The 25720-nt window shown below is 44.7% G+C and overlaps 3 protein-coding genes across 7 annotated transcripts; 1 reads left to right on the plus strand and 2 right to left on the minus strand.

Moving 5' to 3' along the window:
• Positions 1-1533: 1533 nt before the first annotated feature.
• On the minus strand, positions 1534-14524 carry ctbp1l (C-terminal binding protein 1-like). Its single transcript, XM_080465851.1, has 11 exons — positions 14445-14524; positions 13429-13476; positions 12910-13054; positions 9949-10103; positions 8926-9070; positions 8627-8833; positions 8263-8477; positions 7580-7710; positions 6604-6731; positions 6356-6473; positions 1534-3627 (listed from the first exon to the last, which is right to left on the minus strand). Exons 3-11 carry the CDS (start codon positions 12968-12970, stop codon positions 3441-3443), a joined length of 1347 nt encoding a protein of 448 aa, XP_080321977.1. The 5' UTR covers positions 12971-13054; positions 13429-13476; positions 14445-14524; the 3' UTR covers positions 1534-3440.
• A 1064-nt stretch (positions 14525-15588) lies between these two features.
• LOC308111105 (protein FAM53C-like) lies at positions 15589-21379 on the minus strand. Of its 5 annotated transcripts, none has more exons than XM_080465853.1 (6): positions 21332-21379; positions 20194-20360; positions 19116-19362; positions 18954-19014; positions 18032-18864; positions 15589-17258 (listed from the first exon to the last, which is right to left on the minus strand). In XM_080465853.1, exons 3-6 carry the CDS (start codon positions 19197-19199, stop codon positions 17007-17009), a joined length of 1230 nt encoding a protein of 409 aa, XP_080321979.1. In that variant the 5' UTR covers positions 19200-19362; positions 20194-20360; positions 21332-21379; the 3' UTR covers positions 15589-17006. The 5 variants fall into 5 exon arrangements, with proteins under 5 accessions (XP_080321979.1, XP_080321980.1, XP_080321978.1 ...); XM_080465854.1 differs by having other exon boundaries at positions 20808-21347; XM_080465852.1 differs by lacking the exon at positions 20194-20360.
• A 422-nt stretch (positions 21380-21801) lies between these two features.
• Positions 21802-25552, plus strand: phykpl (5-phosphohydroxy-L-lysine phospho-lyase). Its single transcript, XM_080465850.1, has 13 exons — positions 21802-21993; positions 22074-22192; positions 22315-22474; positions 22564-22638; positions 22723-22810; positions 22900-23016; positions 23100-23182; positions 23276-23498; positions 23736-23890; positions 24556-24645; positions 24725-24858; positions 24993-25037; positions 25381-25552. The coding sequence occupies exons 1-12, from the start codon at positions 21935-21937 to the stop codon at positions 25034-25036; spliced, it is 1347 nt and encodes a 448-aa protein (XP_080321976.1). The 5' UTR covers positions 21802-21934; the 3' UTR covers position 25037; positions 25381-25552.
• Positions 25553-25720: the final 168 nt, after the last annotated feature.

Raw genomic sequence — 25720 nt, forward strand, 5'->3', positions numbered from 1 at the left:
TTTGCCCTCCTCCAACTGCCCCGCCCCACCCCGCCGGGAGGCTGCGAGCGGGAGGCTTCACGAGCCCCCGGGGGTGGCAACGCTGGGAGGGGGGGGGGGGGGGGGGGGGGGGGGGGGTCGGGAGGAGTCTCACACCCAAGAGTGAAATATCAGCTGTCGTGTTATGAGCATACACACTGTGCTTTAAAGTTTTTGCCTACGCACACACACACTGCAGGTTCGACTCATTTCCAGAACAAAGATAATGACACTGTGAGGATTCGCGCTGGAGTTATGCAGAGTTGAGCTCAAACTGTCCACGCGAGGCTAAATGTGGTTCGTCACAAAATGAAGGAAAGAGAGAGAGCGAGAGAGAGCGAGAGCGAGAGCGAGAGCGAGAGCGAGAGAGAGAGAGAGAGAGAGAGAGAGAGAGAGAGAGAGACGGAGGGTGCAGTCGGTACAGGCTGATCAGGGTGTGAGGGGCTTTTTCGCGGCGCGGACTGGATGGTGGCCCGTTCGTCTCGGCTGGGTGCGTCTCCCGACTTCACCTGCTGTGGTCAACTGGATTAAGGCAGTGAGTGGTTCCATGGCGTCTTTCTATAACAGCTACTGTTACGGGGAGTGAAGAAGTAAGGCCCACAGGAGAGAAGGTGGAGAGGACAGGTGGGATACGACAAATCCAAAAGAGGAGGGGAAAAAAAACAAGAAAAAAAAAAAAAGGAAAAAAAAAAACCAAAGGGGGAGGGGCTTTTGTTTTTCTCTGAAATGTTTCAGTACAACATGTAGAACACAGACAGCATATCCATAAAAATGAAATCCTACAATAAAACAATGGTTTTCATTAACAGTGCACTGCTGAACTGAAAAATATATATATAATCATCATCAACAGCAAAATTTAAGATAACTATTATGCTCATTATCCGAACTATGGGGGTTATTTTTTTTTTTTCAAAAATATATACTCATCACATGACAGAGGAGCCTAACTTCTCAGGACACAGACATGCTCCATGTCTCTCATAGACTCTGAGGAGGGGGGGGAAGGGGGGGGAACTGTACATCACTGGAAACTGACCACGACAAAAATGGCAACTCGGGTTGAAAACACCTTCAAGGACGGGGAGGAAGAGGAGGTTACGGTTGGGTAACAGGGGCAATAGTATTTCTCCTTAAAAAAATTACCTCACATGCACTATAGATAGAGCAGCTCGACAGTGAAGGGGGGGAGGGGGGGGTAAATGAAAAACAAAACAGCTTCTACTACTATTACTGTTCTAATAAAAGAAAAAGAGCAGACCACGACGACCGCCTTTTGTTTTTTGTCAATTTTCAAATGTCAGTAAGCTGGAGGTCGAAACACATCAACTACAGTCTGAAGTCTACGAATGGGGAAAGCGGAATTGTGCTGACTTTTCCACAAGGAAATAAAAGGTAAAAGGCAAAGAGAAACACATTGGTTTTGAAGCCTGAGTATTCAGTGACCTTATCCAAACTACAAAGATTCTGTCAAATCATGTCCCGGGGGTGTTTTTTTTTTTTTTTTTTTTTATTGTCTCATTACTGCTACAATTTCACAACCCTTCTAGTAAAGAATAGTAAAGACGTATCTAGAAAATCTGTACAAAAAATAAAAGGGTATGCACGGTACATTCAATATCTGTTACTGAGGTACTAGAAAGGTGTTCCCTTGACACCAGGGCAACAGCGTTTAAGAGTTACTCCTAGGGACAATTCCTTTGGAATGACAACAACTTGTTATCTTAACAGGGTGAGAGAACAAACAAACACACACACACACGCAGAAACACACACTCCATACACACAAACGCACAACCCATACACACAGAAACAAACAAAAACACACACACCACTGTCGTTAACAAAGCCAGCATGCAAAACCACTGTCTCTTTGCTCCTCGAGGGTTTTGAATCTCTACAGTTCCCTCACGGCTGAAGGAAATGGCGGGAGCATACTGGTTCATGAGTGAATTTGTGTGGGGGGGGCATGACAGTGGGCGAAGAGTCGAGAGGAGTGGGAGGGTGCAGGGTGGTTTTAGGGACGAGAGATGATTTCAAACAATAAGGCGGTAGTCGATCCCTGCTTCCCAGCTGAGTTTAAGATTTTGGCAGTGTGTGATCGTGTTCTTCATCCCAAGAGCTAAAAGTTTCACTGAGATGAGCTGCAGACTCAGCTGGCCAAATGGCGCCATCTGCTGGCAGAAAGACCTCTGGTATGTTGGTGTTTTTTTTTTTCCCTCCCCCAGCATGAAAAAGCTGCTAAAATTGCATCTACGAGGAGAACACACACACCACACACACACACACACACACACACACACACACACACACACACACACACACACACACACACACACACACACACACACACACACACACACACACACACACACACACACACACACACACACACACACACACACACACACACACACACACACACACACACACACACCTCGGCTGCTGGCAGGTGATGGAAATTCATACCAATGGGCTCTGATGCCATCTGATACGACTAAGCTTTTTGTCTCGGGGAAAGATAATCCACAAAGTGGCACAGCATGTGTCGATACTGGGATGACCATTCAGATGAACTATACGACGACAGCAGGAAGAGTTAAAGGATACCGGGCAACCCCTTTAAAGGTTTAACACTTAAATATGAGCAGAGCAGATCAAACACACTTTGATGGGTCAGAGCTTCACACTGTTCAGTTTTCTGAATCCCTCTGCTGAGCAAGCTGGTGACGGTGCCGGGGAGAGATAAGGGCATGAGTGGGCTGAGGGGAGCGAGGACAGGGAGGACTGATTGTGAATCTATCCGGTTTAATTCAGTACACGTTATCCACCGTCGTAAGAACGGTGGCGGGAGGGAAGAAAAAAGAAGGAGAAAAAAAAAAAAAAAAAGAGCAGTAACATGAGCCATTAATGTACAAAGTGGGGCTCCAACCTTTCTGCCCACGCGTCTCCGGCCGGCAGAACCGGAGCGCATGAGGCGGCAGACTGACAAGCCTCACGTCAGAAAAATGCTATCTTTTATAAACAATATCACCTACGACCACAACAGATCAACTTTTCATTAAAACAACAGCCAACTAAGGAAATAAACCAATCCAATCTTTGAATCCTTGAGAACAGTTATTGCTGACGTGGGGGGGGATGAAGGTCGGGTGACGGGATGATGGGTGGGATGGGAATGGAGGGATGGGAATGGAGGGATGCGTGTGTTCGGGGGGGAGTGGGTGAGATGGGGGTAGCAGTGGATCGGTCACTCCCGGGCTGGTTGTGTGATCTGAGAAAAGACTGTAGATCCACGACAGGTCAAACTGCTGCTGCCGATGTACTGGAGGGTCTGGTTGCGTCTGATCCTTGGGGGGGGGGGGGGGGGGGGGTGGTTTCCAGAGATGACGGAATGTGCTGGCAGCGGCGGGTGGAGGGGGCTATTGGTCGGAGGGGATGTCTCTGTCGGCTTCAGCCTTGGTGGGCTGCCCCGGGGATGGGGCGTGAGGGGGGTGGGAGACGGGGGCAATACCGTGCGCCAGGGTTCCTGAAACCAGGCTCTCAACGCCTGCGCCGGCTCCGGGGAGACCCCCTGCTGCTGCAACATTGATCAGACCTGGAGGAAATCTGAAACCCGCCAAAGACAGAGCGTTATGTGTCAGGGGACTCCGCTTGAGGGGGAGAGAATAAAACCCAGCTCAGATAAAATGCCAGTTTGCTTCTCCGGCAGGGTGCGGCTGCAAGATGTGACAGCTGCCCGATCAGGTTTTAACAAGTTCTTTAGAGCAGATCAACACAAAAACCTGTAGCTCTTATTATTCTAATGATGACCACTTGTATTTTTAGAGATGCCACACTCCTCACTATAATTTGTCTCTGTATGACCTGTAGAATACAAAAACAGTGACCAAGTGACTGGCTGTTTGTATTTGCCTTTTATGTTGCGGCTGTAAAACCTGAAGAAAATATATGAGCAGTCAGCTTAAAGACGCTCGTCTCAAACACTGGCAAGTTGAATTGTGTTAAGTCAGTAAAAGCCCTTTCTAGTTTGTCATCATTCTAAATCCACATTCAGTTAAAGCTGGTACACACTACAGAACAATAGGGCCGATTTTTGTCCCGATCTCCCCCTCCTGAGAATCGGGAGCAAAGGCCCGATTGTTGGATGTTTGCAAACATAGTGTCTTTTTTTCCTGGGTTGTGTGTTAAGAGTGATTTTGTCTGGTCTGATCCGCTAATGAACATGTTGAATATTTGCGACTAGAAATCCTGTCGTGTGTGGGCTGCTCCAAGCAGACCCCAGCAGCACGGTGTGCAATGTCCGTGTACCCGTGTAAAAGCCACCCAGGCTAAAAGCAACACTGTTGCTGCAGCCAAAGCCAGAAAATTCCCGACTTGTTAATGCGTGACTTCATGAGATTATACGATATTAATTCATTGGACAATATAAACGAACCTGCATGGCACTGTGATCAATCAGTTTGACTTAATATAAAGAGCGCTCTAAACACTCTGACCCCACCGGCCCGAGTACCCCAAGTGGGCGGTACAATGCACACACCTCAAGATATTCTTCAAATAAGCAGGTCATTTTCCAAGAGATCTGATTGGTCAGGAGACGGTGCTTTTAGGCTGTGCTCCAGAGTTAGACATTCGGAGTACCGAGGTGATTAATTCTGGTAAGAAGTGAATCTGCTTCGCTGTACGAAAACCCAGTGTTAATCCTGAAGTTACAGCAATAATAGAAAATCCCGAGCCATCAGAAAGGCCCAAGGTTGATTTGTGACATGTTTGTTTACATGTACATGCAATGTTTCTTTACACTGAAGTCATGTTTGAGTACGCGAGATTTGGAATATTGAGCATGAAGAACCCGATACTCTGCTGAGTAATCAGTTAGTGCGCGGTGAGCTCCGGAGTTCAAACCACACACTGTAAGATCAGAGGAGAGATCTTGTGCGATCTGTCTTTTGTCATCATCAAGTGTGTGGTCTCTAAATCTGAAGGTTTCAACAATCCTGCAATGTGAACCAGCCTTTACTTAAAAGAAAACCTACTGTGCAAGTGAGAAGGGTGGAACTAAATTCCAAAAACTGTAAATATGTAAGATTTTGGGGCGCGTCCGACAATTTTAACTACATGGTCACTTTTAAAATCATGTGCCTGTAAATTCCAATATTTAATATGACACCGGAACCAGGAAACATCTGACAATTTGGCAGAGTTGTACCATTGCGCTGTCCACGACTGTGTTGCTTTACCAGTGTTTGAATTGAGAAGCTGTTAACGTGTGTTAACAACTCTAGTTTAGAAAATGAAATTCATGTCTCTATAAACAAGTTGGGCTGCAAAAGCTTTGCAGAGTGATAAAGAAGTACAATTCAAGCAACACAACAGAATTTCCACGTGCGTTTTCCAATTCTGGTAATTCATGTCTGTTCACATCTTTTACATCAGTGATTCTCAGCTGGAGGCTCGTGAACTAAAAGGGCTTCGCCGGGATGTTTTAGGTGGGTTGCAAGCCTTGAGCTGGACAATATATCTGGCATTAATGTCTTGTAATGCAAGCCGATGACCATTTCACATCAAAATTTGTCTATGCACAATATTTTGTTTGTCACTAGCTGTAGTTACATAGACCAAGAGTAATCCGATTAACTGCTTTCCTGATTATATTTGCACCATATAAACGTTTCAGTCTGATTATATTTGCACCAGCTGATTGAAATTACGATCGGCTCATAGAAGGTGGTGTAGTCGGGTTTTTTAACCGATCATAGTCCGTGTAAACGGCACATCAGGTTACTTCCTTCAGCCGCAGCTTTGCGCTCACGTCTGACATCAGTTCAACTAATGTCATGAAGTAACCTTGAACACACGTGCCTTGGGAGGTAGCAGGGTAATCCATGCTACAACACGCAAAGAAATCGGCCCATGCTCATCTCTTCCCGATTATATTTTGAGTTTCTTTCATGTTGCAGTCCCCCCCACCCCCAAAAAATTATTATATATTTTCTTTTTAAAGAAGCACTACAAGCGCAATCACTCTAGTTTCATTCTATTTATACTGGCGGACTTACGGGTAAAGCCAGTTGTGTGATTCTGTGCGTATGTCACAACCAGAAAAACGTCACAGTGCAAAGCCTTATGGGATTGATCCACTGAAATGAATCCGGTCATATCCTGGTGCAAATAAACCGGCGCAACATTGCGACTACTTTATTCAGTGGTCATTTAAAGGGGACAATCTGATCCTAGAATCGGAAAATATTCGATCAGACTGACAAAAAAAGTGACCATGTAAACGCAGCTGTTGAGGGGTGGGTCACAAAGCCAGAGCATTATTTGGTCTCACCTGTAGGTGGCTCCATTAAGTTCTGGGTGAACAGTGGCTGCCTCCATGCTGGGCCACTGAGAGGCTGCCATCAGATACTCCTTATTAACACAGTTCTTCAGGCTGTCAGGAATACGGCCTGCAGGGAAACAAGAGACCTCTTACTACCTCCTCAAGGTTCAGACAACAGTTTTAATGGGTTATCTGAGCTACTGATGGATTTAGAGTATTTGCAACCACTTTCTGGTCTAGCAGTGGACGCGTCTTACCAGTGATGGCCCTGCGCACTTCCCTGGCTGCCTCCTCGCGAGCCTCGACTGAGGCCTGCTCGCTGTACCAAGATGTGTGTGGAGTACAGATCAGATTGGGGGCGTCTTTCAGAGGGCCCGTGGAGAAGCTGTTGAGAAGAAGCGAGGATGTTATTGGAAGAAGTGTTAATGTGTGGCTCTGATTCTCTTCAATGAGCTTATATACAATCAAACTAAAAACCTGTTCATCATTAGATTTCTGCAGCGATTCATTTAAGCAGTGTGATGAGACTCGACACACAACAGTATCTGCTGGAGAAATCGGTTTGATGAGCGGACCCCCTCCTCGCCAAACACTTGCACTGTTATAGTGCATGTAAACACATTCGACTGATTTAATTTGTCCTTTTAAATTTGCGCATGTGTTCAGATTTGATTTGTTTTGTCGCAGAAAACAGAATTCACAATGTGAGCAGAAGACAAACATGCAGCAGCGCAAAGTCGACAAAGAGTGAAGACATGAATTTGTTGAATGAAATTAAAAGCTGCAAGACAACTAATCAAGACTGGAGGCATCAACATGTTCAACTCTGAAAGACATCCAATACACTGAAACATTAAAGCTCACATTTCTGAAGGGTACGTAAACGATTCAAACTTGATTATTAGAATAATCTTCCCCGTTGATTTTTAGCCCAGTAAACTGGCTCATGGAGGAATTATCAAAGTGGCAGGTAGTTCCTATCATGGACTGGAAAGTTTTTCAGATGGGCAAGTGAAACCTAAATACAACAAATGCTTCACATTGAACCTTTTTATTTTCAAGTCCTTATTTCAGCCTTTTTGTTGAACAAAAGCTTTTCTTAATTTATCAAAGGATCGAAGCGTAGCTGAATTCAGGCGACCAGCAATGAAACTTTAGTCGGTTGTGGAGTTTTTGTATCTACAAAAGTCCTTTTTATAACGATCCGCTGTGAGCCACTCTGCCTCTCTCTACCTGAAAGGTTCCGTCTCGTGGACGTCCAGGGCAGCTCCTCGTATCCGACCCTCCTTCAGGGCCTGAGCCAGTGCTTTTTCATCGACCAGGCCGCCTCTCGACGTGTTCACCAAGAAGGCTCCTTGACGCATCTATAACACAGGAAGAGAATGGCTTTGTTCAAAAGAGCTGGAGGGTAAGGCTGTGAATTTATAACAAAGTACAACCGGCTTGGATTTGTATCATTTGTCATTAAAAAAAAATTCTGCATGGTGCAAAGGTACAAAGATATCTAAAATAAGTCTTCATATTCAGTTACTTTATGAAGATTGCTACATGTATTGCACTTTGAACAAAACCCATTCCAAAGTGCAATCTTAAATCCCTCATGCAACCGTGAATTTCTTCAGACTGAAATTGTTAAAACAAAACAAAAAAAAAGCTGGTGCTTCGGAAGGTGGTAAATAAGTTCCACTGCACCACCCTGCCAGTTGTTTCTGTTAATTTCACAGAAAAAATACGACTCCCAGAGGAATCAGTAGAAGTAGCAATATCAAAAATTTCAGTTAACATGATGTTTGTCCTATTTACAGTTTGAAACGTTGCCTGGGCCGGGTCAAATGTTTAACCTCAGAGGCACTAAAGTATGAAATACATGTTGGCAGGTGTAGGTAAAAACTTCAATCTGTTTTGCCTGTACAGACCTGTTTGATGGTGAAGTCATTGATGAGGTGGTGGTTGTGCTCGTTGAGGCTGCAGTGCAGGGAAACACAGTCCGAGTGGATGAGCAGATCCTGCAGGGTGGCCATCCGCTGCAGACCCAGGGAGCGCTCCACGCCATCCGGCAGGTACGGGTCATAGAAGATCACGCCAAAACCAAACGCCTTGGCCCGCAGAGCCACCGCTTGACCAACGCGCCCTGAAAGATCACAGGACATGGCAGGTTAGAAACGGCTGCTGTGGTGCAGTGGCTGATCAGGAAACGGTATATTGTTGAAGCATAACAAAGACAACGGACTAAAACACTTTAAACTTCACTTTTGAATTCCGCCCAGAAATTACACTCACCGAGACCAATAATGCCCAGTGTCTCGCCTCGAATGCGAGCCGCCCCTCCAGCCACCTCCCTAATCTGCTCCACGCTGGAGGCACGGGTCCCCTCCCTCAGGGCTTGGTGCATCCAGGTGACCCGCCTGTACAGGTTGAGGATCAGACACAGAGACGTGTCGGCTGTCTCCTCCACAGAAGAGGCTGGCACGTTACAGACGGCAATGCCTGGAAGGGAAGGAGGGAACAGTTAAGTCTCCTTTAAACATTTGTTTCTCGCAAATTGAGTCTTCGGAAGAAGCAAAAGTTAATCTACGCACCAAGTTCAGCAGCTGCTTTGACGTCGACATTGTCAAAGCCGGAGCCGATCCTGACAATTACTCGTAGGCCTTTAAACTTTTCCAGGTCGTCTCTAGACAGAGTTATAGTGTGGTACAGCAGAGCAGCGACTGCTTCATTTAACACCTGCAAAAGACAAGGAAAGTTGAAAGACTCTGTATGATGGAGAGAGTTCACCAAGTGTCTTTGCCAAAGATAATAGAAAAAAATGGAAATCTGCAAAGTTAAAGACAGAACCAGAAAAAAAACTGGACATATTGTGATATACTGTTTCCACCGTATTACAGATAAAGTGCTGTGAACATCCCTTTGATAGAATTTGTGACCACGTTCTTTTTCAAACCCGACTCAGAGTGAGATAAACACTAAGTGGAGATGGTCAAAAACTACAAGCTTCATATATTTTTACCTCTACAAGTAAAAAGCGAGTACATACGTTTCACTGGCATGTGTGTATAAAGCTATATTTTAGTCTGCGTGAACTGTGAAACATCAAGACCGAAACTATAAGGTGAACTTCAGCTTAAATGCAGGTTAATCCAAGTGGTGACAAGTTTGCATGTTCTCCCCTGCGAGGCTGTCAAACCCATTGATACCGAACGCTTCTGCCGAATATATCTATTACATCAAATAAACTATTGACAAGATTGCTGATGATTGATATTACTCTTCAGGCTTTTTTAATCAAGGATGCAGCTGGTCGTGAGTACACAACAGTTGCATGTGTTAACACGCAAATGACAAAAGACCTTCAATTAATGCTGTGTATCTTAATTCAAGACAAACACTAGTAAACAACTCTTGGCTGTTTACAGTGAGCAGACGCCCAGCCCTCCATAACCTCATTTACAGCAGAAAGACAAGAAGTGACAGAAGTTGAAATAATGCTCAATATAGAAAAATGTCTGAATAAAAGCAGTCATTAACTGAACAAAACAAGATGTAGTTCACAGGACAAACTAATAGGAGTTGTGTCATAGTGCAAGTCGGTTCTTCTCTCCTACCTTCTCGTGAATCTCTTGTGTGGACTGGGCGTCACAGAAAGCCACAGTTGCCACATCTTTGAGGATAGGCATCTCCACAGTGCAGTCACGCCCGTCCAGCAGGGCCACCAGGGGCCGCGGGTGCATGGGTCCATTGAGGATGGGGGGTCGGATACCTGAGTACAGCAGTAAGAAACACTGGTCAGTAACAAGTGTGCAATGAAACTACAGAGCAGAAGACATTGGAGGCGTGTTTCAGGCTGCAGACAGTTTGCTGAGGACACTCGGGATGCACGGCCACGAAGCACATGCATTTCAAAGACAATAAATTATACCTGAACATTAGTGACTCGACCGTTTCCTACATCTGACTGTCTTGACACAAAATCCCATTAGGCATATGGCTAAATGTCTCGCTTCTTAGACAATAAGTCAGACTTTATTGACTCCCCCTATTTTCCAACACATCTAAAAGCAGCCTGAGGGGACGACTCCGATGATGTGCGTGACGAGTGATACAAAAGTAACGTGTAATCAAATCTCTGCTGGCGCATGGAGAGCGTCCAGTATTCTGGCCTATTTGGTGATAAACTGGAGCTCGTTTAGGAAACCATGTAACTAATATGCGCGCAGGTCCATCCCTGTTGTACTCAGCTCCTTAGAGGTGGGGGAGCTCAGACGGCCATGAATGAGCGGGAGACGTTTGGTTTAGTGTTGATCTGGGAACTTGACCTGCCTACTGTATCAGCAACAGACATGCGGGGGGGGGGGGGGGGGGGGGGGGCAAAAGGAGAGGTGATGGAGTATGGCGGCTGGGGGGGGGGGGGGGGGGGGGGGGGTGGAGAAAAGTGCAGGGTGTATGGGAGGAGGTGGTGGGGGTTCGAGTCATGACCTAAATTCTCAGACACGAGGAGTCCCTGTTTTCTGTTAAATACACATTTACACAAATTTCTCCTGTATGATCCAGATAAGCTGTCCCTGGAGAAAAAACCTTTAAAATAGCATTTTTCTCTATTGCTTCATATTGATATCAGTGAAACGGTTCACACACCTTTCCTAGTCTGTCCTCATCTCTGCAGCAGTTCTAGATTTGTACTCCCTCTAGATATGCACAGTACACACTATCAGGCCCCTGCTGGGTGACAGGTGTGTGTGTGTGTGTGTGTGTGTGTGTGTGTGTGTGTGTGTGTGTGTGTGTGTGTGTGTGTGTGTGTGTGTGTCGTGGTGGGGGAGTGTGACGAGCTGGAACATTTACTCGGGCTGTGGGCAGGACGCAATTGTGAGACTACCGCGGAGGAAAAGGAGCTGGTAGTCGAGGGTGGAAAGCAAATATTTGTGAACACTTCCTCTGACGTCTGAGCATTTCCCAACATGAGGGGGGAAAAAAATGCACACGGGACAAAAAAATAAATATATATATAAATCTATATGTATAAAGCTCCTATACAAAGTACAACCACTGCAGCTAGCTGAAGAATGCTATCGTGTCTAGTGCAACATGGTGAAAGCACAAAGAGTCTCTCACAATGTTGGAAACCCAGAGGGCCCGTGACAAAGACCCCCTCTGAAAAAACATATATCCAAGCAGGCCTACACAGAGAGTAATTTGAGCAAAGGACATGGCAGTACCCAAGGCCTACGAGAAGAGCATGGCCGCACACACAATACAATTCATTCAGTGATTCATTCATTCTCCCTCCCTCTCCCTTTCTTTTCCCCTCACTCCCTCCTTCCCTCTGCTCTCCCTCTGGCTGTAGTTCGAGTAAGAGGTGAGGGGGGAGGGGCAGCCAGCGATGATAATGCAGCAAGCAGCAGTACTCCACCCAGACGCAGCTACACGCACACACACATACACACACACTCTCTCTCTCTCACACACACACACACACACGGTCGTTCAGTTCCTTCAACGGCTGCGACGCCAATCTTGGTGAACATAAAAGGGAAACTGCAGGCAGCCAGCCGCACCACACCCGAGCCGCCGGCCGCTCTCACACACCGCGCGCACACATCCAAACATACACAGAAATAGAAATAAAAAAAAACAAAAAAAAAACGCACACGAGCACCGGGCCTAACCTTGCATTATGAAGTGTGTCAGCCTGTCTTCCTCTCTCTCTCGCTCTTTTTTTTCCTCCCTCTCTCGCCAGCCTGCTCTTGGCCGACTCGATCCCAGCTGTCATCCACGCCCAGCCCCTCCCCCACGGCCGCCAGCCAATCACAGGCGGCGCCATTCAGAGCCGGCCAACCAGCACTAACCTCATTAGCATAGCCGGAGCCGCGCAGGCCGGAGGCGGTTTGAGCTGTTGTCGTTTTTTAAAGAGACAGCTGGCCCGTTTCCCTGCAGCCGGCCGCGACCCTTCACCTTGTCCTCTCCCTCTCACCCGTCTCCAGAGACGCTCCCAGACTCTTCCCTCCATTTTAGCGCCTCTTTATGTCTGAGCTCCATCACCACAACCTCCAATCAACATTTTCCCAGAATAAAACCCCTCTCACTGTGACACACACACCAAGAAGAATAAACTTCACTCTGATCTTAAGTATGAAATGCAGCACATATCAAGCACTGCACACTCTCACAGAGCCAGGGTCTCCATCAGGTCAGAGAAAACTTTGATCAGAACTTCAGGAAGCTATATTCACAATGCCACCCACATACTAATAACCTAAAAAAAACCCACTAAAATATTCCTTACATAATTCAGTAAAAAGTAACTCAGTGATTGCAACTGGGATTCAAACCAGGTCCCCACACCCTGAGTGTCAAGTATTAACCGGAGCTTACTCACGACACCTGGGACTCAAATTTCGGACCAGAAGAAAAGCGCCAATGTTTCAATAACAGTCAGCCAAGAATGTAGTATCAATCTTAAAAATTTGTTTATGTCAACTACAAACAAGCACATTTCTGTCATGAATACCACAGTGGGCTCTTCACATTTCAACTTGGGAGTGTGTGCGTGTGTGTGTATCATATCTCACCCTCACAAATACGGTCAAGCCTCTGTCGCTTAACCTGTTTGTGCTTGTCCATCAGAGCCATAGACCAGTTAGTCTCAACCTGGGACAGAGAAGAACAGATCCGAGTGCGAGGAGAGCCCCTTTAACAAAGTCCTCGTAGTGTCACCTGCACAAAAGATGGAAAATCCAGTCAGATAAGAGCAATAGCTCACACTTCAATTGTTTAAAAAAAAAAAAAAAAAAGACTGTACATATTAATGAACATATAAAAGTAAACATGCAAGTTAGCAGACCAATAAATACTAGATATGGCAATGCATCAAAAACTTTTTAAGAAAAACAATACGGTTGAATTATAGGTTTAAAACATTCTTCGTGGCACATTTGCACAGCATGTTTGTGTGGAGTTTTTAAAATCAAAAGCATATAGGAAGCGTCCAACTTGAAAACGTGTCATTCCTTAAAACTTCTGTAAAGTGATTTTAAGGCATTAACTCCCAGAACTTGGTAGAATTTAATGAAATGTTTGGTGACACTCACCTAGAGAACGATGTGTGTTGTGCCACTCAGGTTGTCAATCAGTTTACACTGTAAACAAAACAACAACACGATGACTTCAGACTGAGATACTGTCACTCTTTCTGACATTTTGAAGATACAGATGACAACTTCATATTCATCCTTTAGTTCTGTTCGAAGTTGATTACTTTTCAAATCTTGTTTTAGGACTAGCTCAGATTGCATGGAGACTTCACCTTACACGATCTGCCGATTCAAAGTGTCTCAAACTTTATGTGCAACTTTAGTTAGGCTTGTGAAATCTCTTACGGCTAAACAGATACTCGCTAGTTAGTCGCTACTGTAAAGAAGTGAATTAATAATAACTTTATTGTAAAAATAAGAGTCGAACAAGTGACCATTAACTAACTCGTTAGCTCACAATGCTACTAGCTAACTCGCTGGTAAACATCTCCACACTCGCTGGGAAACTTATAGTGACGAATTCCTGCTCTCGTCTTTCGCAAACAACTCGTTTGAGTGCATATAACTCTGAGGTTTACACACTGCAGGCTCTCAAAACTGACATTAACTTCTCCATCGCAGGCTAAAGCTAAGAGCGGCTAACAGCTAACTAGCCGAAGAGGCTAGCGAACCCAAACAACAAACATTTGAGGACCACAAGTGGCAAAAGATCAAAACAAGAGGCCGTTAATGAATGCACACAATAATCGGTGTTGTTTGGCTTCTTTTAACGCAGGAGTTTGGTCAATCTAGGCGATTTCCACAACTATATGAGCAGCTCGCGGCGCGGCTACCGTTAGCTCGCCAGCGCCGTTAAGTCGCGTGCCGCCGAGTGGGAGAGCTGCAGGAGGGGGAGCCCGTTTCCACCGATCTGTTATCAGCGAGGGGCGCTACAATGTGAAATATCTCACCCAAAAGCTCCAAAAATATTAACTATCTTTCAACAAGAGTTGGAATCACCCCGCGGATTGTATTCGGTCGCGTCTAACGTGCGCGCCGGTGCTCGAATCTCGCGGAAAATGTCAATAATTTACCCTGAATAAACTCTTTGCGGAGTGCTGAGACAGTGTGCGTGTGTCCGTGGTGTTCCCTCTCTCCCGATCGCCATGAAAGCAGACAAAAGAGGAAGTGGCTTTGCTCTGCGTGGGGGTCAGACGGTCCGCGAAACTGCAACTGCGGACTGGAAGGAGCGCCCTCCCCGTCCACGGAGGATCCACCGAGAAATGACACGCTGCTCCGCGAGGGCAACAAGTCCTAAACTTCTACCTGCTGGGGAAACTTCAGATCACCGGGGAAACACTGCTTTCATGATTTGACACACGCAGCAAAGTTTAGAACTAAGATGGAGGAGACAAACATGTGCCATAATTTTTTTTTTTTCTGTTGGTACTTCATGGATGAATTAGATAACATCATTAACAGTTAATGCATCATCCTGAAGTGGAATCTCATTAATTCGACTTCACATTTCTGAACTTATATCTCTCCTCATAAGCTACGGTTTGAGTCTGAACTTGGATTTTGCATGTTTCCTCTGGTTTAGAGGGGGATCATGGCTCCAGAACCCCCCCCCCCCTCATTTCCTGCGGCAATAACACTATAACTCCTCTTGGTAAAGTTAGTTTTTCTGTCAATTCCATGCTTTTATCAGTCACTGCTAAGCCTTGTACATATTAATATTTAAATTTACTTATTGCATTTTTTATCCTATCTTGATATTTTAACTTTCTATTCTATTTCCATATAGATTTTGTTCTATTCTATGTGGAGCAACACTGCAAAAATAAATTCCTTGGCATTGATAAAGTGTTTCTGCTTCAATGTACAGTACTTATGAATCATAATCTATTTGATGATTAGTTGTTAATCATTTCTTGAAATCTGTTTAGTTTTAATTGATTTCCTCAGTTGTGTCCAGCTCCTCACAGACAACACATTCTACTGTAAACATGTTTATTGGTGATCGTGAGAAAATAACTATTGTAGGGTTTCTATATGACTTTGTGCATAATCCCACTACTACTTAGTTTTCGTATGGAAAGTGCTAAATAAAAGTTTGATAGGAGGATGCATGGTTTCTGTGCTCCCTCTCTGTGCGCACACAATAAGAAACAAAACAATTTAAACTCATACGTTCTAACTTTGCATGTGAAATGACAACAGGACACTTTTCCACAACCCAGTACAGTTTATAAAAAGTAAGCCAGGATGCTTTTTGGAAGAAAAAAAATAATTCTATTAAATTTTATTTGTACATAAATTGTGCAACAGGTTTAATTCCATCTGAACACATGAAAAAAAAAAAAAAAAAAAAATCATTTCTTGAAGGCCACCAAACCATCAGCATGACCAGCGCTGTTGTTGCAAACACTCGCAGGAATGGCTGGACGTGCGTGCTCACTCTAACCACGTTACATTGTGCGATGCAGCGTCACGCTGCAGCACTGATTTAGCTATTCAACAGACTATCGTAGTGTTGTAGCCCATGTTCGAAAAATATCTGAATCAGTGCGAATGAGGATTGCAAATATGTCTGGCTGTGAAGAGAAGAGCAGAGGAGCAGGAACTCTGTATCTTAAGGCATGGTCAGTTAACAGTATCATCAGTATTACTGTGGACCAGATGTGCTAACGTTCAAGCGATTACGGGAAGTTTTATAGTTAGGAACAGCTTCCCATCAACTATGCAGGTTTTATTTTTTTCCCCAAAAGGAGCCGGTTGAATCACGAACAGCAGTAAAAGTGTCTTCAGAGCTGCTGCCCCGTGTGGATTTGACATGTTGGTGCTCTGACAGCAACAATGCAAGTTTAAGGCCTGTCGCAAAGCTCTGCAGAAAGCTAACAACAACCTGTTGATGTGGAGCCGGAGGGCTTCGATCAGTCAGGCCAGGAGTTCAGGAGGACAGAACTGGACACCAGCGCTTAAAGAGCTGAAGGACTTCAGCAAAGTACAGATAATCCTGGAATGTGTCCCATAAAACCCAAAGCACAATTTGAACGTAGATTCAAGGGCTTTTCTCAGCTCCTCCGATAGCATGTTGCATGCATATGGCAACTTTTCGTCTCCCGTTAACGGCAGCTCACATCTACAGACTCGAACACAACAGCGTCGTCGTGTGTCTGATGGTGCAGAGAAGTGACCGCTCGCCTCTTTTTTTTAACTATTGGCTTTCAGTGTGTACATCATGAAAATAGAAACGGTAGGAACATTCTGCTTACTCTCTTATATAGAGGTGTTGGATGATATGTAAGACTATCAAGATGCAAACCAATGCTAATTAAGACTCGTTTTAATATCAAATACGACCTGTTTGCTCATGGAAACTTGCTTATTTGCTCATGCACATTTCCCCATGGAGTGCTGAACAGGCAGGCACTGGATTTCTCTTTTTGTTTTTTTTGTGGATTGCTGAAGGTTGAACTAGCTCAAGTGTTACAATCATAGCAATGTCATTTGATACTAGCTCCTACTTGATTGGTTCTTACTTATGAACTCTGAACATGTGCCTCAGGAGGGCAGCAGGCTCTCTCTCACTCTGCAGGAGAGAGCACAAAGCCTTACACGTGTGCTTAACAAGGTTATGAATGCAGGAGTGGTCAGTTCTCTTCGATGAGATTCAAGTCCAATTCTGTACAGTCTCTTTCAAAGACAATCTTTTGTCCGTCGTTTACAGTCCTCTTTAACTCCTCTTCTTCCTCATCCTCCTCCTCCTCGCTTTCGCTCAGTGGTCCGATGCTGGCTCGTCCCAGGAACTCAGCGGGGGAGAAGGCCGAGCGGTGGTCCGCCTGGGAAGACACAGGGACGATGCAGCCGCCCGTCGCACCCACCGAGCCCTCGTGATTACCCATCTGCACAGATGGGGGGGGGGAAGGTTTCTGTATGCTGTTTCCAACGCAAGAAGATCCGCAATGAACTCTCGCTTGGCTTTAACAACTGCTTAGAGAACAAGATCGGTTTATTGAGGCAAATCCAGAGAAACTCAAGGCAGTATACGGACCTGCAATGAACAAAACTTTGCACTTACTCTATGTGCATTAGGCTGCAGGATATCAGGTGAAGGGGCAAATTATAATCATTTATCATTAGTGATAAATAGAAACATTTAAGATGTTATTATCTATGTGCTTGGAGATTCGTTCCTTTAAATAGCCATGCTCTTTCTCCTGGCCCACATTTTCCCCAGTGCTCTCATTCACCATCATTTAGGCCAGATATGTTAAGTTGTAGAGCATGAATACAGTTTTATCACATTTCAACCAGTCAGTCTCTTGAAACATGCATGTCGCACATGTTGATTTTACTGTGGTGTTTAGTATGCATCAGTAATTTCCAAAAATGTATTTCCACTGAACTTACTTGATGATGCATGAAACCACCTGAGAAGAGCAAACAGCAAGCTGATCTGCAACTTGTTTCCTAGCTAAACAGCCATGGAGCTGTGGCACTCGGGCAAAGTAAGTGAAGGCTTATTTATAAGCGCAGTCTCATAAAAATTAGCCATTTGTGAATTTGAAAGGTTATTTTCAGAAAAGAGGAATGATGCAGTGACAGAAGACTCATGACTGATCAGGAAAACTTTGATGCACACGTCACACTTGGTGCGTGACTTACTACGACTCACCTGTGTCATTTTACTGAAGTCCAGACCTGGCCTGGGGCAGGGCAGAATGTCTGGGTCATGGCGCCTCTTTAACCGAGGCTTGCGCATGTCGCTGGGTTGTGAGTGACATCGTGGCAGTGCAGGGTGTAGGCCGCGTCTCGAAGAGGATGGTGTACTACAGGCTGAGGTGGGGGACTGACACACAGCTGGATGCTCCAGACCAGAGCAGCCATAAGTCAAAACTGAAGCAAGGGAGGGCTGAGGGGGCAAGGGCATCCCAGAGGCATTCTGAATAAGCACGGGGGAGAGAGAGAACCGGCGCTGCAGCAGTGAGTGAGGAACCAGTGGGGCTGGTGAAGAGGAACAGGAGGAAGGAGTAGCAAACGAGCCAGAACAGGCTCCTTTCAGTGTGTCGCTGGGGTCCCATGGGAAACCCCATGATAAAGGGGAGTCGGATGACAGCGCTAAGCTGAAGAAGGTCGGGCTGGAAGATGAGTGTATGGAGGAAGAAGTGAAGGAGCAACTGGGACCACAAAGTGGCAAAGAGCTGGCTCCAGAGCCTGAACTGGACAGTCCTCCACTATGACAGGTGCGTTTGACAGGTGTCCAAACCTTCGATGCACTAGGATGCCAGGTGGACCGGCATCGAGACAGATCCTCTGGAACAGAAAGGGACCGACAGTGGCGCTTTGAAGGTGGTGGCGGAGGTGAACTCTGGAAAGCTTTATCTTTACAAGGAACCTCAGAATCCTGGAAATGGTCTGCAGAGAGTGAAGGAGGCCATATCGAGTCTAGTCCAGACGAATCATCCAAAACACTCGTTTTGGATGGAGGGTGTGTAGCAAAGCTGGACTCTGAAAATGAAAAATAAATAAATAAATAAGATAAATGAGACAGGGTTTCCTGCTTGGTGCAAATGAAGCTCTTGATTCAGTGAACTTGCCTTGTAGTGTTCTACAACCACTCCATGAGACAGTGGGACTGGAGCCCACTGCAGGCAATGACTGTAACAAATATAATAACCTAAATTCAAATACAGAACCAACACAACTGTATTAAAAGAATACAGAACAGCTAGATTAATAAACTTTGGTATCAAACTCACCACGTTCACATTGAATGAGAAAGACTTGTGGTACGGTTCTTCCAGACTCTGCTTGCGGAGCTGCTCTGTGATAAGTGTCACCATAGTTGTAGCTATGTTTCAAGGGGAGGCATGTAGATGAGGAGATCTGCAGTGTGAAGTGAACTGTATCCGTAAGAATCCTGGCGTGGTTTGCGGTGTCCCCTCCACACCTCAACCAGCCAGACGGACCAGCTTTCTCACTATGCCACCATAATCTCCATGAGACCTAGGAGGACAGACGACGACAGATCTGAATGAAACAGCGTTGGTGACCAAGTGAAATTTGAATTCAGCAGTTTGGAGGTTGCACAAAGTGAAGTCTGCAATTTTTCAACATGTGACTCTTGTAGAGAGTCAAATCTGTGAATTAAAAAGTTCAAAATGCTGTAAACGGTGTGTGGGAAAGGCCAAAAAGAGAAGATGATGTCTCCACACCGAGCACATATTTTCTATATGTGACCCAGCCATGGGATCCATAGGCTGCCTCATTCATGCATGAAAAACATGTTTATGTTCACAAAGCCAAAGAGCATACAAGGAGACTGAACAAAGAAGGACTTCTCATTTCATCATGTGAAGTGAACTGTGTTTTTACTGGTACTTCAAACGTGAACTTTTGTCATTTCAAAGGAAATGCAGCATATATGTGCTGGAAAAAAAGAAAAAGAAAAAAAACCTCTGGGGCAATACAAATGCAATCTAGTCAGCCAGGCCCAATAAACTCAAATGACAGGAGGTGAAAGTAGTGAAGAGGGCAGGGGGAGGGAGAGCCTAAAAGGGAAAGGATGGGGGAAGTGTGTGAAAAATGAATGGGAAAGGGGTTGGAAGCATGCCATAGTATCTTTGCAACAGGGACAAAAGAACAGAGACCAGGTCTCAAGGACTTATATTACTGAGGCAAATCCAAAATGGCAATATAGCCCGAGATCAGTAGGCCAAACGACAGTTGTGTGTGCATTTCAGTAAAAACAGACACCAAGGATATTTCCTTTGTATGCAAGCACACATAACAGACATAACTTTTAACTTTCAAAGTTAGTGAATCCCCAAAACTCACGTGAGATCACCGTGCTCATTTTCACAGCAGGGATATGCACATCTCAAATTGAAGATACAATCAGACACCACACAATCCCAGATCTGTCTGCTGTGTGAAAATGGAACATGGCCCTGTAGCCTTTGCACTGTGGTTGAAAAAGTGCAAAGGCTGAAGTGCATTTAAAGCTGAAACAGACACAAATATTACCACATAGCATGTATCATTTCCCAGATATGTTTCTTAGTCACAAGTAAACAAATGAACAATATCTGAAATCAAACTCATAGCAGAGACTTTGTTTCAGGACTTGCAGTGAGAAGTGGCCTTTGGGGCCTTCTTCCTTGTGGCACTCATGGTGCTACATTGCTAGCCTTGTTCCACATGCAAGCAGACAAGCTACTTCACAGGGCAAAACTCAACTTGTAGTGGCAGTCACCGTTTCAAACCTCTGAAATCCAAGAATGATTAAAAGCAATGCTGTCAAACAACCAGCTCGCACAAAAGAAACTTCCAACTACACATTTTTAGGAAGGCCTGGTCACATTTATAATACGACTGGATGATGCTTTCAATCAATAAGCAATACATGACAAGTGAAAAGCACTGATGAGGGTTATTAGGTAATTACCTACTTATGACCTGAGGATACTTCACTGACCGTCCGACCCAACAAGCAGCTTATAGACGTTGTTGCGCAGATTGCTCTAACTAGGAGGAAAAAAAACCCTCGTCTGTGATCGTCTGCAAAAACCCGTTATCACCGACGTGTAGCTGCGGGGCTGCTGTGTCAGTGACAATGCAAAACGTAAAAAATTTAAATACAGGGGAAAAGGCTGGCTAAGTTACATACCGACTTTATCTAGCAAATCGTGAGCGAGCTCAGCAACACGATGCAGCCCCGTGAAGTACGGAGTGACTAGCCGGTGGTGTTAGCTCGCTGATAGGATAACAAGTCATCTCGTCCTATCTGCTGTCGGCCGCTGGTGTGTCACTGCAGACGGCCACGGCCATTATTCGTCCAAAAAAGACAAATTGTGGGTCGGTCCATAAATAAGACGAGTGTGGCCACACGGTGCATATCTGAATGACTTGTGGCGTCAGTTCGGTCACGCAGCCTGTCTGCAGCTAGCATGCTACAGCTGTCCTGATGTATTACCTGCATTCAGCGTTTCCTTAGCAACCGAAGCTGCACAGTGAGTGAACCGGATAGACGGCAGATTAAAGCAGTATTTATAGCCTTTGGGCGATACCAATACGGGTGGGTGTTAATATACAATCCTTACTTTTGAAAGTTAGAGGAACAATCGAATGCTTCTTTAGCCTATACCTTTTATTTTGGAGTATTTATATAAGTATTTTCAAACGTCAGGTTAAGTCACAAAAAGCATGTTCACGCGTATTTTACGCGTCTTTATCTTCTTCTGTAGTCCCACAGTTAGAACATGCCAGATAAAGCGAAAGGCATACTTCTGGACATAGTAGATATTATTAACGTACACTCATATTTTCTGTATTATTCACATATTACAAAACTTTAAAAAGACTACTAATAGTAGCAAGATATACATAAAATACACAATACATGTTTGTGGACATTGACGGGTTTGAAGCGGTCATGTGACTGACGCATGCGTGGTGGGTGTTATAACGAAGCTGTACAGCTGTAAGGCTGGCGGAGCACGTCCTGTCCAAGTTTCTCTCGATTAATGATTTTTTTACCTCAGCGACAACTGTCAGAAAAGTTTACACGAAAGGCAGAATGGCAGTAGAAAAACTTAAGAAGGAAGACACCTTCGCAATGAGGAAGAGGTTGATCGGGTATGTCGAATTAAGTCTGTTGGTATTCTCTTGTTTTTAGCTAACGATGTGTTGACACGTTTTGTTTTATATGCACACAGGCAATCGTGCAAATTGTTTTATTCAGATGACCCCGTGAAAATACTCAGAGCCAGGGGACAATATTTGTTCGACGAAAACGGCAAGAAGTATTTGGATTGCATCAGTAACGTCCACCATGGTACAATGTTTATTATTCAGTTCCTAGTACACTTTTTATGATCAACTAATAAAATACTGTTCCAACGCACTCCTGCCACCTAGTGGCAACCGTTTCTAATGAGTGGATTCCGTTTTCAATAGTGGGTCATTGCCATCCCAATGTTACAAAGGCTGCAGCAGCACAAATGGAGCTCCTGAACACCAACACCAGATTCCTGCATGACAACATGGTCCTATATGCAGACCGTCTGGCCTCCACCCTGCCAGACAAACTGTGTGTTTTCTATTTTGTCAACTCTGGGTGAGTTTTTTTATTTTATACCACTGCAACCCACATGGAAGTGTTCCAGAAGGGGCAACCAGTGAATTCATGTCTGGTGTGTGTCACAGTTCGGAGGCCAATGACCTTGCCTTACGCTTGGCACAGCAGTACACCCAGCATCGAGACGTCATTGTGCTTGATCAGTAAGTGTCCTGTTCTGGTACAGCAGGAGTAACCTCTGGCTATACCATGCTTGTCAATTACAACAAATTCTCCCTCTATACTAGTGCATACCATGGGCATCTAATGTCCCTCATCGACATTAGTCCTTACAAGTTCCGGAAACTCGCAGGACAGAAAAAATGGGTTCATGTGGTCTGTAAATTTAAGCAGCCATATTTACACCAACTCCTGGGCAGCAGTTACCTGCTGCTTATTTGAAAGAGTGTGTTTCATTTTCACAGGCACCCTTACCAGACACCTACAGGGGCACCTACAGGGAAGATCATCCCAACCCGGGCCAAGCCTACGCTGATAAAGTTAAAGATCTGATAGACGAGGTGCACGGGAAAGGCCGCAAGGTACGGCTATCCACGCTGCTATCAGAAGACTTACTATTAGGCATACTATCAGATAAACTTAATAAATCACACTTTTTCCATAGATCTGTGCATTCTTCGCTGAATCGTTGCCCAGCGTTGGAGGACAAATCATCCTACCTCAGGGATACTCTGCAAAGGTTGCAGAGTAGGGAGTCACCTTTTTACTTTTTTTTTTTTTTTCCCAATTTGTCCAGCCTTATGTACACAGCATTTTCATGGTGCATCACTCTCTTCACAGGTATGTCCATGCTGCTGGCGGTGTCTTTGTGGCAGATGAGGTGCAGACTGGTTTTGGACGTGTGGGGAGTCACTTTTGGGCTTTTCAGCTTCAGGGAGGTTTCTGTCCTGACATTGTGACGATGGGCAAGCCAATGGGCAACGGGCATCCCCTGGCATGTGTGGCAACTACTGCAGAGATAGCAGGAGCTTTCACAGCCAATGGTGTGGAGTACTTCAATACGGTAACTACTTTGCACATTTTTATTTGGAGCTCACCCATATGGTGACTAGTGAAATTAATCGAGTATTGACACACTTATACATTGAGAAGTGTGATGTGAGTTACACAAAATATGAAATTGACTCATGTGGAATTGGGTTTAACCTTGTTAACTGAAAGCGATTCAGTCACTCCTCAATGTGTTGCCATTACACAACCAGTGTTGTTGCTGAATGTTTTCTTAACCAACTTCATGCAGTTTGGAGGGAATCCAGTGTCCTGTGCAATCGGCCTGGCGGTCCTTGATGTGATAGAGGAGGAGGACCTCAGAGGAAACGCCACCAGAGTGGGCGCACATCTCAAAGAGTTGTTGGCAAACCTACAAGCGCGGCATGAAATAATTGGAGATGTCCGGTAAGGACGCTGTGAGCAGTGCACCAAACCCTCCAAAGTGAAGCAAATCAGAGTAATAATAAACTTATTCAGTTCTGGGTTCAATGACAGAAAAGTCCCTTTAAATCAGCCAAACAAAGTAATGTCAGCAGTCCTACCATCATCACACACCTTATTTACAGTCCTCTTTCACACCATTGAAACACCCCTACAGATATTTGGATTGATTAAACCCCTTTCATGACGTTTTGAGCTTAATTCACATTTTCGACTAATGTTTTGGTTGGACAACTTTTAATAAGATAATTATGCTCGTTGTCTATTCTGTGCTTGATCTCAGCAAAACTCCCAGAAAAGAATTTCTTTTGTCTGGGCTATGATCAAAAACACATGTAAGGATAGGTATGCAGTGCTTTGCCAATGGGCCAGTACTTCTCAGGAAATGTAACCAAAAAAAAAAAGTATTTTGAAGGCATATTTAGCAGCAGGCTTGAGCTTGTGAAACTGATGTATAATTTCTGAAATATTCCTAATCATCTCATAGATCGTATGTTTATATGATCAGTATTCTGACATTCTAGTTATTTTTACGTTACCTTGTAAAACTGTTTGTTGCACATTTTTACTAGATTGTCCCAATATTTAAAGAAGCTCCTCTGATATCTCACATTTGTCCTCGTATCCAGAGGAGTTGGACTGTTTGTGGGAATCGACCTGGTTACAGACCGAGACAAGAGAACACCGGCGACCAAAACAGCCGCGTGGGTGGTAAAAAGGTGTGGACTAATGTTGAGCTTCCCTTACGATACGTATGGAATACAATGCGCTTACACGTCCATGTCCCTCTAAACTTAGGCTGAAGATGGATCATCAGATCTGTGTCAGCACTGATGGCCCCTGGGAAAGTGTCCTGAAGTTTAAGCCTCCGATGTGTTTCAGCTTGGAGGACGCGGAGCTGGTGGTACAGTGCATCGACCGCATACTTACAGGTCAGCTGCATTAACTCGAGTTCTGTAGTCAATACACAAACTCTTGTGGAATTCTGGTAACACACTGGACCTGGTGATTTCACCCATTCATATATTGAGCGTGAACAGATTATTCCGGTTACTTGTTTTCACAGACATGACAGCCAATGATCTCAGACTGGAAAAGGAAGACATCTAAGGTTTGTTAAACCTGTAGAAAACCTTTAATTGCATCAGACATTGTCAGGTGGTCACATTCATCAAGTTCAGAGGTAGAGATATGAGATATTCTTGAGGCTCCAGCAGATCAAACAAGTTCACTCCAGTCAGCAGAACGTGTTGTCTCTTTCCAGTCGGTACTGATCACCAAGGGTTCCCCCTTTGTTTATTAGAAGGGCCATTGCTATAGTTTCTCTTTATCTCATCTATCTTGATTTAATTTAGGGACAAAGTGGTGACAGTGAGTTTTAGATAATAGTACTGAGACATCTCCACTGCTGTATACAACCTGAAAGTTAAATGTCATTATATTTGTCCCCCCAGATGTGTGCCAGATTAAATCAAGTTGGGAGATGCAGTAACCTCTCAGATGATAACCGGCCAATTGGGTGCAAACAACTGATGCCAACTACAGCACACGGTCTCTTGTGAAATCACTGCTAGTTGACCCTCTGTTATACCAAAGACCTAATAAACTGTCTACATTTTTAAATTTAGACTTTCTCTTCTTTCTTTTATTTTAAACCCACTAACAGCAAACATTCATGTAACCTGCCCCCTCTTAATACTGATTGGCTCTGTATTGTTTAGACACATGATGGTTGAGTTAATCACTTACCGGACCACATTCTTTTAACTCCTGGACACAATCATTAAAATGAAC

Source organism: Lipophrys pholis, assembly GCF_963383615.2.
Source record: "Lipophrys pholis genome assembly, chromosome: 6".
NCBI lineage: Eukaryota > Metazoa > Chordata > Actinopteri > Blenniiformes > Blenniidae > Lipophrys > Lipophrys pholis.